At 31.6% G+C, this 16400-nt stretch overlaps 1 protein-coding gene across 4 annotated transcripts in view; it reads left to right on the forward strand.

The window, feature by feature from the left end:
• MAP4K3 (mitogen-activated protein kinase kinase kinase kinase 3) overlaps positions 1 to 16400 on the forward strand; it is a 136642-nt gene that overhangs the window by 83185 nt on the left and 37057 nt on the right. For 2 of the 4 annotated variants that reach the window (XM_006909650.2, XM_015587550.2), the window contains exons 14-16: positions 3114 to 3172; positions 4467 to 4529; positions 11656 to 11714. In XM_006909650.2, the coding sequence (XP_006909712.1) occupies positions 3114 to 3172; positions 4467 to 4529; positions 11656 to 11714 (181 nt within the window). The remainder of the gene's footprint in view (positions 1 to 3113; positions 3173 to 4466; positions 4530 to 11655; positions 11715 to 16400) is intronic. The other 2 variants (XM_025045148.1, XM_025045147.1) reach the window with 1 other exon arrangement.

Here is a 16400-nt window from a genome sequence, read left to right on the forward strand (position 1 = left end):
AGTGATTAGTTGTGTGATCATATAATCTTACCCTTAAAGCTCCTTTAAAGCCACATGATTTAAATTTGCTAATTTCCCCCAAAAGTATTTTTCTGAAAGTGTCAACCTTAATATATGAGCATTTCTCATTATTTTTCTTAATATACGAAAAGCAATTGCAAGGTGTCTATGTCAATTCTGTAGTAATACAAAAGATGATTAGAGATATCTTTGTGGTTGATTGAGAAAACTTCATCTGTTCAGCACTATTAAATCTAACTTAAAGCACTTTTTATCATGTTATCTGATTCTATTAAAAATTATATTTTCAGGCCCTTCATTGCAAGGTGCAGTCATTTCTGGATCATTCTTTACTAATTTATATCAGTGGTTTTCAACTCCTAACTGCATGTGCCCATATGTGCTGTTTGAAACTAGATGCCTATACCTCAGTTTTTCTGAAATGCTGATATTGCCCTCTTTTTAATGGGAGCAAGTGATACCTGAGAGACATCTTCCCTGCTCCTCTCTTTGCCAGCAAGAAAGTTGTCATATCCTCTAGTATGTTGAGGTACCAACAGGATGAAAACCACTTTTTATAATGTGTGGGTTTGATTATTTGAGGCTTTTAAATCTTATGCACTGTTCTAATACCGGCTTTCTTAGGATGTTTTATGATTTCATGTACAATACAATACATAGAATAGTTAGTAATGCTATTGACCATAAAGACGGGCTTTAGAAAAATAATTTATTTTAATGATTGTGTATATTTGTTCCTCTTGATAATGTTTTATGTTTGTAATTATGTGGTGTCTCTCCATGCAACCAGGGTTTTCTCTTTGTTAAACTAAATAGTGTTTAGGCAACAAACCACTGACTCATTTGCAGAAAGATTACTCTTTCTCTTTTAGGAAGTCCCTGCTGCCTTCACTTAAGTGTTATAAGCAAAGACTAGATTTAAGAAGAAATAATTCTGGGGCTCTTCTTGTCTGCCATAGTAGATTCAGTTTTGACCCAAAATGGCTAATGAAGAGTCAGCAAATGATAATCTTGGAACTGTCTCAAAGAAGCTAAAAAGGAGGTTTCATCTGAATACTAAAATATAAATTTATGGTGTGTGGCCTGACATACTTTCAAGGAGATGGTAGAGGAAACAAAGACCAATAGACAATTACAGATAAGTAGGGTTTTTTGACATTACTAAGAACATCATAAATAGCACTTCACTCTGGAACGATTGACCAACAGTTATTTGACTGATAGTTGGAAGATCCTGTGGCAGAAACTGGTCATAATTTTAGGGAATTTGAAGAGAACAGAAAGTGATACCAGTGTAACACATGAAGAACGACTCCCCATAGGGACTTTGCTATATGGGCCCCCTTTCTGGGAAGGCATTCCCATAGAGTACAGGGGTATTGAATAGCTGCAGTTAGGGTTCTGTCCTTGTTATACAAGTTATTCTAAGACAACATCCCTACAGCCGTGCACTCGGTGATTATACGGTCTGGTAAGGAAAACAGGCATGTTGACATGGGACAATAACACAAGGCAAGTGGATGTACAAAGCTATCCTTGAATAACTTTAAGATTAATTTTGTTATTTGATGACAAGTGTAGATAAAAGCCATTCATTAGGTCTCTATCAAGGTGTAATATATCTTAGTTTTAATACCTTGCTAAAAGTTATTTTGTAATCTTTCTTGTGTGATCATATGTAAACAGGCATGAGGAACCCATTATTGAAAAGCGTACTTATATCTTTAAGGGCCAAAAATTGATATCTAGTCCATAACAGCTATAAAGGATATACACACTCGCACACAACTAGAGATTTTATAGGGCTGTGTTTCTCAACCTTTTTTACTTGTGCCTCATGTTACTGGATTTTCAAATCTCATAGTCTCCTATAATTGGTATTATTAGCATTCACAATTAATCATCATACACTAAGATAAAATCTAAATATAAAAGTGATTATACTTTGAAATCTCACTCATTTCCCTCCCTTCATAGAGAATTGCTGTTTTAGCTAAAGAACTTACTGGTTGAACTGCAGTGTATTTGTGACTGTGTTTTTTTTCTCTTTAATATTTTATATTTGTGCCTCTGCTTTTTGTCAGTGGTCTTGAATGCTGTACCCAGGTTATAAAAGCAGATAATGATAATGAGATATAGAAATTAGAGGTAAAGGTTGTGAAACATTCAGTACATTAGAATAGCAAGGAAAAAGATGAGTATAGTATAGTTCATTTATGTCTGCTCCAGCTAGTTTATACTTTAGCTACAGTAGTGTATTAGTTATTTACTATTGTATGACAAATAATCCCAAAATTTATCAGCTTAAAACAATAAACATTTATTATTTCACACATATTCTGAGGCTCAGGAATCCAGTACACCTTAGCTGAGTGGTTCTGGCTCAAGGTCTGTCATGAAGTTAGAGTCAGGATGTCAGTTGTGACTGCAGTCATCTGGAGGCTTGACTAGGCTGGAGGATTTTCTTTCAAGTCTGTTCACAAAGCTCTTGGTCCAAGGCTTCAGGGCCCTGCCATGCAGCCTCTACATAGGGCTGCTTGCAACAGGACTTCCTCCAGAGCAAGTGATCTGATACAGAGAGCCCGCAACAGAAGCCTTATTGTGGAAGTGCTACCATCACTCTGCCCTGTTTGTTTGGTCACATAAACCAGGCCTGGAGATGTGAGAAGGGACTGCACAAAGTTTTGAACATGAGGGAACAGGAATTGCTAGAGTCCATCTTGCATGCTGGCTTCCAAAAAAATATTCTGCCACAATTGCTGTCTGTCCACTTAAGTCTTCAGTTAAGCTTGTCTCTTTTTTATGCTGGGTCACAATGAAGTAGCAAATTAAATACTAGCTTTAACAGACACTTAATTTTGCTAATTATTTTCTTTTTTTACTATGGAAAAGGTATATTATTAACAGATTAAGCTTTAACAGCTTAGACTTTTTGGTTTTTTTCTGGCTAACAGATTCTTTATTTAGATCTTTGGATTGTGATTAATGTATGGTAGATAATAAAATTAAATGCATTTTGCCATGTAGTAACTTTTAAAATGATTATATCATTAAGAATATAGAAACAGATCATGGCTTTACTTTTTTTTTAGTTGGCCAAGTAAAATTTGATCCACCTTTAAGGAAGGAGACAGAACCACATCATGAACTTGTAAGTAGGGTAGTCTTGAAACGTTAACACTGAAAACAAATGTTTTAATCAATCTTTATAATACATTGGAGCTGACATAAAGAGCTAGTTATTAATATTTTTAAAAACATTAGGGGAATAAAAAGGTAAGTAATTCTGAAATTCAGAATAAATAAATCTGTGTTGCTGAGATCGAATATTTTCAAAATTATTTTGAAGAAGCTTGATAGTTTTACTATTCTCTGATTAAATGTTTTTAATGCTGGCCCTTCGATTTTATTTTTATTATTTTTTTTCAGTTTTGTTTTTCAGTTTTTGAGCAGCTTTTTGTATATTTATTAAGATAAATGCCATGGTTTTAAACTAAAATGTTGGACCAATAAAAGCATATCTCACTAAATATGGGCAGCTTTTAAGAGTGTAAGCCAGTTTTTTAAACGTTAGGATAGAGTCACATCTGTTTAGAGTACTAAAATTTAGGAGAGACTAGGCATACATAGTAGATCAAGTTTGTCCTTCATTTATTTAAGGCTTGCTAACTGTATGAACATTCTTTTCATGATTCTTTTTTAATGTTTTATATACTCTCTTTCTGGATATAAACATATTAATACAGTCTTAGAGGCAAAATGCTTTGCAAATATTTGAGATGTTAATATTCTATGAAAGAATAAACGAGACTAAAAAGCAAGCAATTAATTTTAATAAAATTACCAAAGGTCCAGATTATGTTACATTTTTTCTCTTCTATTAATAATGAGCAGAAAATAACTGTTAATAAGTACTAAGGATTGGAGTAAGATCTTTCTTCTTAAATTTAATGCTTATTTTAACACACTCGACTAAAGGCATACAAAGGAAATCTTTAGCCTTTAATTTTTGGAGTAATTCTAATTCAGTATATATGAATGTAGGAAAGGAATGTGAAAGCCAAATTCTTAAAATGGTCATGTTATAATAACTAAAGCCTGACATTTAAGTAGAGGATGGAGAAAGTTAAGAAGAAAAAGTTGTCGCGATGTTTATAGATGCTAATTGTTATTTTGTTAAGGCCGTTTGAGTTTATTTGCTATTTCTCTTTTTAAGTTGGCATCGCATGTATTTAAATTCCATACTAATTTATAGTAAGTGCACTATAGAGCAAAGTTGTTGCAATGTTGCTTTTTAGAAGTGCCTTAATATGATTTGACTTTGCCTTTGTTTTAATAAAATTATGTTAGCAGGACTTACTTTACTTATGAAAGTTTCCCTTTGTGAATTTGTGGCTTTTAGTCTAAGTGTAAATAACTTGGGTTTCTTGGTCTCTGCTAAACAGCCCGACAGTGATGGTTTTTTGGACAGTTCAGAAGAAATATACTACACTGCAAGATCTAATCTGGTATTTCCCATCTTCTGATTTTCTTTGTCAGCATTGTTTTAGTCTTGTTTGTTTTACTTTTTTAATCAAACATTTTGTCCAATTTTAATGAACCAATTTAAACATTGTTTTATAAGTTCCTGCCATTTAGCAAGCTTCCATGTAATAAGGGTTATAGCAAAGTTTTTCCTAACAAGTTAAATAAGTATATCTACTCAAATATATTATAATGTTGTAATAAAAAATAAAAATGTTTTTTTCTTTTTTATGAAAAATGTTTAATTTTCTCATTTTAAAAACTTAGTTTTACTATAACTTGTCTAATGAACTAGAAACCGTTTATATTACCCATTCATATATAAAAACTATATATTACCTATATAATATGTATCATTTTAAGAAATAATTTACCCCTAATTAACAAAGAAATCAGTCTCGGATGAAATTTTAACTTCGTAACACGATGTAATACCCAGTTTTCTCAGGCCAGAATTTGGATTATAAAGCCTCTCTGAAATTATTAAGACTCTCTTACCATTATGTAAGAAAAGATGGGACATTAACCCTGGTAAATATTAAATAAATAATACTTTTAATAGTTGCTATTAAATAAATAGTTCTTTCTACTTCCATAGCTGGCCAGGGCCCCACGTTGCTTCCATATTTACTCCTAGATTCCATTTTTCTGACTTTTCAGTGGAATTTCCTTCTAGTTCCTTCCTTTGCTTCAATAACATACCTCTTCCAATTCTGATTGATTTAAATGATTATTTACACAAATTCTTAAATCTCTGTTTTATAACATTTGTTGAACAGAGAAGAGATTTTAGACATAATTTCTCTTTTTGTGAAGTTGGTGTCTTGATGGGCAGAAAATACTTGCACATATAAACTCTTAGCCATGCAACAAAATATACAGTGGGTTGCCAAAACACAGGCAACTGTTGAGGAGAGGCTAACGTACAGTAGTTAGCATAGAAATCAGAGAAGGAGAAAAGCTTTGGGGTTAATGTAACTTCTGGGAGAGATTAAGACTGATTTCAGTATTGTGCAGGAGCCATTATAGATTCTTCAGGAAAAGAATGGATACATACCTTATGTTTCATGGGATTAATATGGGAACAATTATTGGCACAGACTACAGTTTTGAGAGATGGCAGATAAAAGAGCTGAAATTATGAAATGTTCATACTACTGCTGGAGTTATGGGATTAGCTCAGAAGAGGAAGATTGAGGTAATCAAAGAGAAAATGATGGGTGAAACCATGAGGTTGCACGTATTACCCAGCAAAGTCTGAATAAAGAGAGTGTAGAAAACTAGTTACTTCAGCGAGTGATGCCTGTGTTTTGCAGCCAAAGATAGAATCAACATCGGAGGCAGGGAAGAAGCATTTGAAAAGATAGAATTAGTAGATGTATTGTCACAAAGGAAAGAAAGATGCATCAGATGGCTCAGCGAAGCCAGAAAGTGAGGATTGAGAATTAACCGTCTGAAGAAGCAAGTGAGAAGGAATGTTTGAAGAGAACACTAACAGTGATTTCTTGATTGAAAATTTCTTCAGAATTAGACATGTAGGTTAGAATGACAATTAGTGAAATTTGTTGTGGAAATAAAAGATTGCAAATCAAAAGTTTAAATTAATATTTTCCAGAAAAGACAACTATAACACCAGAAACATAATACTTTAGAGTTACAAATATTCTTTTCTGTACAGCATGGAACTAGCCTAGTAACTTGAATACTTTGTCATGGCTCTTTTCCCTATAACTATATCCATTTCCAGCCCCAAATAATCAGGAGGGTCTTATGATAGAGCGAGCATTTGACAAGAGGTCTTGTGACAAAGGAGGGCTTTAGGGAGAGTTGTGGATAGTTCTGGCAGAAGGGAGATGAATAAAATAGTTGTCAGATCCTATTTATAAAATCAGCCTAAAAAAGCTCACTTCTAATGATGATAAAAACTAACACTTATCTAGCAGTTTTTATATACCAGGTATTTCAAGCATTTTCACTATATTAAATTATAATTCTTGTTTTACAAATGAGGGAAATTAAGGTACAGCAAAGCTGAAATTGGTCTTACCACTCAGCTAAATAACATTATAGAGCTAGGATTTGATCTAAGCCTCGTAGCTTAGGAATCCAAACCTACACTACTGTGCTGTATTGCCTCTACCCAATATCGTCAGTATTTTCTTTTCCACCAGTGGTGGGCTTACGTTCATGTTCTCTCTCTTTTTTTAATCAGCATATATGTTCATAGTAATTTTTTTATTGTGATAAAACATAATACATAATGATTGTGATAAAACAAAAACAACATAAAATTTAACATTGTAACTATTTTTAGGTGGCATTAAGTCCAGTTGCATTAAGTACATTTATATTGTTGTGTAACCATCACCATGATCTATCTTCAGAATGTTTTCATCTTCCCAAACTGCAACTCCTTACCCATTAAATAATACCTCCCATTCACCACCCCCCATCCTCTGGCAATCATCATTCTATTTTCTGTCTTTTTTAATTTTTCTGTACTCTAGTTACCTCATATAATTGAAAGCATACAATATTTGTTCTTTTGTGACTGACTCACTTAGCATAATGTAACGTCTTCAAGATTCATCCATATTTTAGCACATATCAGAATTTCATTTTTTTAAGGATGAATAATGTTCCATTGTATATATAAACAATATTTGTTTATCCATTGATCCATCAATGGACATGAGTTGCTTTCACCTTTTGACTATTACGATTAATACTGCTATGAACATGGAAGTTGGGTCCAGTCTCTGCTTTCAGTTCTTTTGGGTATATAACTAGAAAGAGAATTTGCTGGATCATATAATTTTACGTTTAATGTTTTGGGGAACAGTTGTACTGTTTTCCTTAACCGCCGCATCATTTTATAGTTTTTACCAGCAATGCACAAGGGTTTCAATTTCTTCATATCTCCACGAACACTTGTTATTTCCTGCCAGGGCCAGGGTGGCCCAGGGTGAGGGTGCATGTGATTGTTTATTTTTTAATAACTATGGCGTGACCTGTCCATAGTTATTTCAGACCCCAAATTTCATCAGTCCTAAAACCTTGACATCGTGAACAAGATTTCAACTCTAATAAATACTTGTTGCTGGCCACTAGAAACCAGGCGAACCCACAATGTCTGGCTGTCACTTTAGTAGGCAGTCGCCACCAAGATGACAGTCCTGAATCTCTTAGGACCCAGAAAAAAACATTTACCTCGCTGCCTAAAAGTTTCATGTCATCAGTGATTTCTGGTGGTTTTAAGTGCTAAGTGCATTTTATGATTTTGTAAATGAATTTTGAATATTTCATTATTACAATAAAGTGATTTTTTAAAATCAAGTAATGATAGTATATGAAACCAGAAAAACAGAGCTTGATTTTTGAGACCGTTAGTGAATAAAAAAAGATGTTTACGTTTTGAAAAGTACCTTAGTTAAAAATCAAACACCTGAAAGAGTAAGGATAAAATATTTAAATTGGAATTGAAAATATGTTAGGAAGATATATAACCAATTGATTATTTTCAGTAAACAACAGAAGCACTTTAAGATTATCCCTGAATTAGGTCAAAATTGAATAGTCTATAAAGTTAAATTTATTCTGGAAAAGAAACAGTAAATGCTAACTTTTTTATTTTAAATCTGTTAAACTATTACTTATAAAATTTATGTTGTGTAGTCACTTTCCTTACCTAGTAATATGAAGACAGTTTCTAAGAACCAATTTCATAATTGTGCAACCATAAGACAGTCTCTAGAATATCAAACATAACTCACTGGTACTCATTTTCAAGCTCATCGTGTAAGTCATGTTATTCAATTTGAGATTCCTTAAGTCTTCTGTTTTTATTAGTGAAAATTCTGCTTGATCGGTTAGTGTTCTGATCCTACTTGCTTTACTGACTCTTTAAGAAATAAAAAATCTTTTTAAACTATCCAGTATTCAATCCCTTTTTACTTCTGTAAATTATCTACAACATTAAAAAGTATCCGATGACCTTATTTGTTAGATAAAGTTGTTAAATAATTTTCACATTTTTTGATGAGAAAAAAATTTCTTCTGTTTTCTGTTCTTGATTAAAATATATTGCTAAGGTATTTTTTTCTTTTGTATTTTTGTACCCAACTGTATCAATTTTACTGACTTCCTGCTATTTTCTTATCAGGTATAGACTTTGTAATTTCCTGAGGGGGTTTACCAAAAAACAATAATAAAATCTTGATCATATATTTTTCTTTTCCGGTGTTATGCATTATACCATTTTCTTTCAGTTCTTTCTAGCACCATGTTTTCATAGAGGCTCTATCCTAGGTTTAGAACCACTGAAGTTAGGACTTTGTGACACAAAAAGATATTTTAATTGGGCTAGGTTGACCATCTTAAATTTTTGAGTGTTCAGGTTAAATGTATACTAGGCTATTGCATGTTTTCAGTCCAGTGTTGTTGCTTATTTGACTTTAATGTGTTGTTAAATATTGTCCTTTCACTAATAAGTTGATGCCTGATATATGCAGCTAATTTTTTATGTCTATCCTGCATGTTCAAATGTATCCTTATTTAGCTATAAAGGATGGCCATGTCTTACTGTTATCTAGAGTTATTTGAGTACTTTTCCAAACATAATTTTGGTAGCATTTTTCTGTTACAGAGTAGCTTCCAAGTCCTTTTCAAAAAGCATTTGATATCAGTCTTTCTTAGATTGCCCTGAAGATATATAAATAACTACTAACTTTGCCCAGGTTTCACTTTTTTTATTCACCTTTTTATTTCTTCTCATTTTCATTGTCTGATTTACTGTCTGAATTCCTGTCATGAAATAATAGGTGCTTGGTAAATAATAGTTCAATAAAATGAGATTAGATACTTATTAGAAAGATTTAATATAATTCTTCTACTTGGTGACATAGCTAGCACATTGTTTTTGTTCCATGGTTGCTAAAACATAACTTGATTTACAGAGAAGGAATAAATAAAGAATAATTCCCTTTAAATTTTAGCTTTCCTTCTAGGGCTTGACACATGGCACATTTAATCATCAGACTTGAATCTGTCTACAACTTCTCGTTAGCCTGAATGTGATTCTATCTATGAACCTATGCCCAATTTTCTATTGAAATACTCAGTAATTTTAGACTCTTAGCTTCTTAAGTACACTGCTGATCTCAGTTGATTTTTTTTCTTTTAATCATTATCATCATTTCGGTAATTGTCATGTATCAGATGAGCTGGCTATTCTTGTGACACATCTGTGTTTATGTAACAGAATCTATGGCCACTCTTCTCAAATGTATCCTTTTGGAAGTTGTCTTTTGGTTAAAGGCTTAAAAGATATATTGGCTAAAGAGACTGCTGGTCTGGTAGAGTACCCAGTTATCTACAACTGGGTACTCTACCAGACCAGAAAACAAACTTGAATTTAGAAGTATATTCATTGAGACAGTACTTCTCTTTACTGAATACCAAAGTTTAAAGATTCCTGTATAAAGTCATGACCACTTAAATTGTTCAGCATAATAATTGTGTGACAGTCTTATGATAACAGTGATTTCATCCTATTAAGATATATCATAATTAAAGAGAACAGGTGTCCCTTTTCATTAGAATTTCACGTGATAGCAATGTGGTACTTGACTCATCTGTTTGTTTATGATGTGTTATCTTTTCTGTCACTGATAAGAATATTATACATGGAAGAACACAAATTTTGAAGAAAAAATTTGAGCCTTCTCTAAACCAGAATTTTTATTTTTATTTTTACCAACTATTTTTTTTATAGGTCTTTTAATACTTAAATGTTAAAATGCTTTTCACTTAAATGTAAAGTATTGCTTGGAATACTCTTATTCCTAGGCTTAATAGTTTTGTGATCTAGATTTATTTTTGTGTGTGTTAACAAGGCCAAGTATTAGTTATTTATAGGAAAATAAACAAATGGTATTTGAATAAGCATTTATTTAGGTCCTAGTTAATGTGTGCCAGGTATGCTAGACCCTGAGCTGTAGGGAAGAAAGATGGATTTAACATTAACAATCTCCCTTTGTTTGAGGAGCTCACAGCCTAGCTGCTGTTTTTACATACTTGTAAATATATTTATTAAAATGCAGTGTAAGTGCTAGAGGAGAATTGTGTGAAATGCTGTGGAGACATGGAGAAGTTTGCAGCTAAATTCCTGGATGGTCTTGGAAGGCTGCTTGCTCCAAGGAGGTCACCTTTTCGTTTAGTCCTGATTGTGCAATATCTTGTAAAATTAGAAAGCACACAACTCTAAGTACACTGTATTCTAATGAAAATAAAATTAATTTAAAGTGTTAAATATTCCCCGTTACTATTAAAATAGTGCTTGAAATAGTGGCTTAGTAAAGGGAAGAAAAGGAAACTTTACTTTGTACTTTCCATGGTTATTGGAAAGCATATTTTTTGTCTCAATATATATGGATTGTTTGTCCCTTTCATTCTAATCCTTAATGCTTTACAACATGCAGGATTCAGTGGGAATGTTTAAATAGTTGAGGAACTGCTTTAATAATGTTGACATTTTGCTATTTAACTCTTTTTAAAAAATAAAAAATTCTAACATGCAATTTATAATCTTTTGCAAACCCATATATATAGTCACTTAAAAAGAGCACCCTATTTTATTTCTTTAAAAAATTATTTGCATAAAGCAGTACTAGAAATACGTGTGTATAAGCATAATTATTGTAAATCTTATATATACAAAGTCAAACCAAGGTTTTTGTTGCTTGTTCTCTGCAATCATTTTTGTTTCACTGTAGCTTGAGAGTAAATACCTTATTTGAGCTTTTTTCTTTCTAATAACAAACTTTTACAGACATTAACTACAGTAGCAATAACCATAAATGAAACTTGCTTCTATTATTTAAAACAAGTTCCCAGAAAAATACCAAACTTAAATGATAAAATATGTAAATCAAGACTACAGACTTCTGGAAATCTTTTATTGTTAGAAGTCCTACAATGCCTTCTTTTTAAGAACATATAGCAATACAGATTTATTTGCAGTCTGGGGTTTCTTTTAAAATAATATATATTAATGTATCGTGATTCGTGATATACTACTATTTTACCAAATATTTTATTTTGTATTATTAGGATCTACAACTAGAATATGGACAAGGACACCAAGGTAGTTACTTTTTAGGTGCAAACAAGTAAGTAAAGTTCTTTTAAAATTTAATATAAATTCAGGAATAATTAAGTTGCCTTAAAATATTATATTTTAATATTTATGGTAGTAAATTATATTAGTCTGATAGGTATATTTTATCATATGCTTTTAACTTCTTTTCATTGTTACCTTGCTAATCATTTAGTGATTGTAATAAGGACAATCACCTTAAATTTTTTATATCAAGCACTTTGTAGACCTTACTGAGTACATTCCAACTGAAGATAATATGCTTTACAATTTATGTCTTTTATTTATAAAGTTGACCTGTTTATTTCTTACAAAACTTGCTTTGGAATGTCTATGTCCCAGATGTATCGGCCCTGAAAACAGCAGTAAACATTCACACTGTTTAGAAACCTTAATTTTTCAGCTGGTAAGAGTCTTTTAAAAAGTGGATAGTAGTTAAAATGTGTCTAAAGTCTTAAAAGTTATTGATTCATGCAAGAAATAAATCCAACAATGAATTCCAGGACCAGTCTACACCACATTGTCTACGTGCTACAGCACAGTGGTGAAAAGACAGCTTTACAAGGTTTCACAATTTCAGCTCTTTATAGCCTGAGTTAGCAAGATGTGGGAAGACTCTGCTATTCCCCATAGTTTCTCATTTCCTGAGTTCATGGATGAATTATCATTATATAAGCTAATTTATAAGGAAATATTATTTAAATTGCCAGAATCTTCCAGCAATGTTGATATTATTTTAATAGTGAAAACAACATAAAATTTCAAATACATTAGAGAGTTGAGTCATATACACATATTTTAAGTTAAGCAGTTGAGAAATGATGACTAAAGACAAGTAGCTTAGATTTAGTGATTATAATGCAAAATCATGTCTCTCTTTTTTTTTATAAATGAAACATTTAATTTAAATATACATTTTCAACACAGAGAAGAGACTTTGAATACAACCCAGAGAAATGCATTAGTTTTGATTTAAACCAAACTTCAGTTTAATACCATGAGGTGGTTTTTTAAAATTATCATTTACCCTTATTAATGTTTTTGAAAATGGAAAATAAGTATATAATTTCCCTGGTGAAAATGAAATTCTATCTAAATAGTAACTGTTTGCTATATATAGTTTGTCCTAATGTGTTGACGGACAGCAATGGGAAGTTGGTCTCATAGTGGTGTTAACAAATAAAAATTCCGAAGTGTTTTTTATGTTATTTTGTCTAAATTTGAGGTCTTTTAAGGACTTCGTTAGCAATTTTTGATGTGTTTTAAGAGACTGGATAATTTGGAGAATACTTCATTTACCTTTTTTTGGTTCATTTAAAATATATTTTTAAATGACATACTTGCAAAAATACAAAAAAAATGGCCCATCACTAAATGCTTTTCCAGATTCCTTTGTTCCCATTGTCTAATTTCTGACTGTTAGAAATTTTCCTAATATATGATTACTTTGGCTAGGTAAAATGTTAATAATTTCCCCAACCTTCATTTTTTGATTAATTGGATCCCTGCTTAAGGAACTGTATTCTATATAACGAATCACTGGCAAGGTAGGTTGGCCAAAAGTTGGACCTTTGGCTGTGTTTCGTGTACAGGTATATACATACATGTGACATGAGCATGGATGTAGCACTTCTCTTACTGTACTGATATGTCTGCTTTATTCTTGTGACTAGGCAATGTTTTAAAACTCACAGGATTTCCTGCTTTCTCCATAGGTGATCAGGCAGACAGATTTCCATTTATGGGTTTCTACCTATTCCAGACCACACAGGAACTAAGATAGTTTGTTGTTTTGTTTTGTTTTTAGTGAATGTATATGTATTTGACTTATTGGGGTGGTTTTCTTTTTCTTTTGAATTCTATTATTATTGAGGTCACCTTTTCTGACCATTTAAAACCAATGAAATATTATTTTTAAAAGAAAACAAATTATTTCTGATTTTTTTTAACGTAGACTAAAAATTCTAAAGACAAATTCTCTTTCAAAGACCTAAATAATAGTGAAGAGTAAATTGAATTACACAATTCCTGATACAGTTGAGTGTAGAAGTAGTAAATGCCAGAACTGTCTCTTTTTGTAAGCTATGAGACTGAGAAATTTACCTCAATTACTCTAGTGAAATGGGGTTTATAATAATACTTGCCTTCTAGGGTGCTAAGGATGAAATGGAATAATTGTAAAGCATTTAGCATCTTTAAGGTTTAGTAAATACTTACTGGTTGCTCTTTGTAGTATTTACTCAGTAAATGTTGATTGTAAGACCAAATAAATATCAGTGAATAAAATTATTCTTTGGTATTAATGAAATAGAGAAGTTTTTGTTTTGTTTTCAGATATAATCAGGGCAGTACTTACAGATTGTTTTGAACCAATTAGGCAATTTTGAAAGATTTTAGTAACCAGCAGCACAAATTCCTTAGCTAATTCAAATATTACAAAAAATTGTGTGAAATGCTGTGGAGACATGGAGAAGGTTGCAGCTAAATTCCTGGATGGTCTTGGAAGGTTTTTTATTTCTCTCCATATCAGTTTCTTCACTTCATCACTTAAATCTGTGTTTGCATATTATTTCATTTTTAAACTTATCCGGATTTTCTAATCATTTTAGGTTGACTTAGTAATTTAATGTCTGAGGACATCATTTTTATTTTGTACATTACTTTCTAAAAATTCCATAGTAGAAGAATCCAAGTGGACTAGTGAACAGCAACTTTTTTTTTAATTGCATAGCACCCAATCGTGGTGATTAAATCAATATCACATTATTTTTCTCCTCAGTGCTCTCAAGATACAGTATTTACTATAAGTGGACCTTTCAGTAAATTTAGCCATGTTTCATTTTCTCTTTTACAAAGCCTGAAAAGCAAATCATATATCCTACTTTTCACTCAGATAATTAATTCTTTAACTTTATTAACAAAAAAATCTTAACACATAGTAGGAGATTTATAAGTAAATGAACAAAAAATACATGAGTTCCAAGTCATAGACTAGCTGCATTTCCATGTTCTCTTATTTAGCCTTTCTCTGTTATTCTTAGAGAACCTAGTACTACTCTCAAGAAGATTGGTTTTTAAAAATGGAATGTTATGTAAGTCCAATCAAATACAGTAACCGAAGATAAGCTACATTTAAATTCTCCTCTTAATTATTTCCCAATCATAATATTCCCAGCCGGAAAAAGAAACGCCTCAAAAAATATTATCATATGTTTAAGAACACTTTTGTTTTCACATTTTGTAAGATGATATAAAAACCCAGTTTACAGTTCAGAGGTATTATGTTTAATTTGGTAAAATGGTTTAAAGCAGCGCTTCTTAAATTTTTGGTCTCAGGATATCTTTACAGTCTTAAAAATTGTTAAGGACTTCAATGAGTTTTTGTTTATATGCATTATAATATCAATATAGTTTTAGAAATTTAAACTAGAACTTTTCAAAATATTTAGTAATTTATTTAAAATGGTACATATACTCATGTTGTCATAAAGAACATTTTTGTGTATTAAAATTTTTTTCATCAAGGACCAATTCAAATGCCACCTCTTTATTGTTTCTTCCTTGTAACACCACTTAATTTTTCTCATGAGACTTAGAAGCAGCAAATAATTGCAAGAAGAGACTTTATATATATATATAGGTCAGTGTATTATAGCAAACTTTTTATTGAGTCCCACTACTAACATTTTTTTATGAAGAATAGCTCTTTTTGGAAACAAAATAATATTAGTAAGAAAAGTACATTGTTTTATTTTTTTTTCAAATCTCTTTAATATTTGGCTTAATAAAAGTCAGCTAGTTTTTCATCTCTGCTACTAGTCTGTTGTGATATCATGTATCTTACAGTCCAGAAAACTCTAGAGTTCCATTCTCAGTGAAAGAATAAGGGTGGAGTAGTAAATGTTTTAGTATTATGAAAATAGTTTTGACCTTGTAGACCTCTTTGTAGACAGGCCAAGAGATCCCCAAGAACCTCAGACCACATTTTAAGAATACTAGTTTAAAAAATGTTGCTTATTCAATAATAATAAAGAAGACACTAATCGAGTACTTAACTATATTCTAAATTTCTTTTCTAAGCATTTTTACCTATATTAATTCATATCCAGATAAGCACATTGGCATAAGTACTACTATAATTCCCATTTTACTGATATGGAAACTGAAGCATAGGGAAATCAAAGTAACTTATCGAAGGTCGCATAGCTTACATTGGCAGAGACAGGATTCAGATTCAGGCTGTCTTTGCTTCACAAGCTGTCATAATTTTGCTAAACTGCCTCAATTTTTTTCATTGCAAAGTAGGAATTGCAATTAGCTTATGTTTTTCCTATGTCGTTTACCACTCCAGATTTAGGACTTTGTCATTTTTAATCTTTAGATTGTTATTAAGCTGGCCTAATTAAATTTTGATGGCTAAAATCTATTAATTGCTTATACCAGCTAACCATACCTTTCAGTTTCTCTAGTTTTATGTTTTGATAATTCTAAGGACAGTTTTTTCCATTATATATAGGAGGGGAAAATGATTAGGAGGTACTACCTTACAACTTTTGAGGAGAGTCAATTTTCTGCTGAATCACTTTTACCTCAGTAATCTATTAGTAACCATATTTCTCTCTATCCCATTAGCTTTAAGAAGCTATTGAGTTTTTATGCTTAAAGAGTATAATATAAGAGGTATACTGCATGAACTTGC

This window comes from Pteropus alecto, unplaced genomic scaffold (genome assembly GCF_000325575.1).
Source record: "Pteropus alecto unplaced genomic scaffold, ASM32557v1 scaffold131, whole genome shotgun sequence".
In the NCBI taxonomy this organism is placed as follows: domain Eukaryota; kingdom Metazoa; phylum Chordata; class Mammalia; order Chiroptera; family Pteropodidae; genus Pteropus; species Pteropus alecto.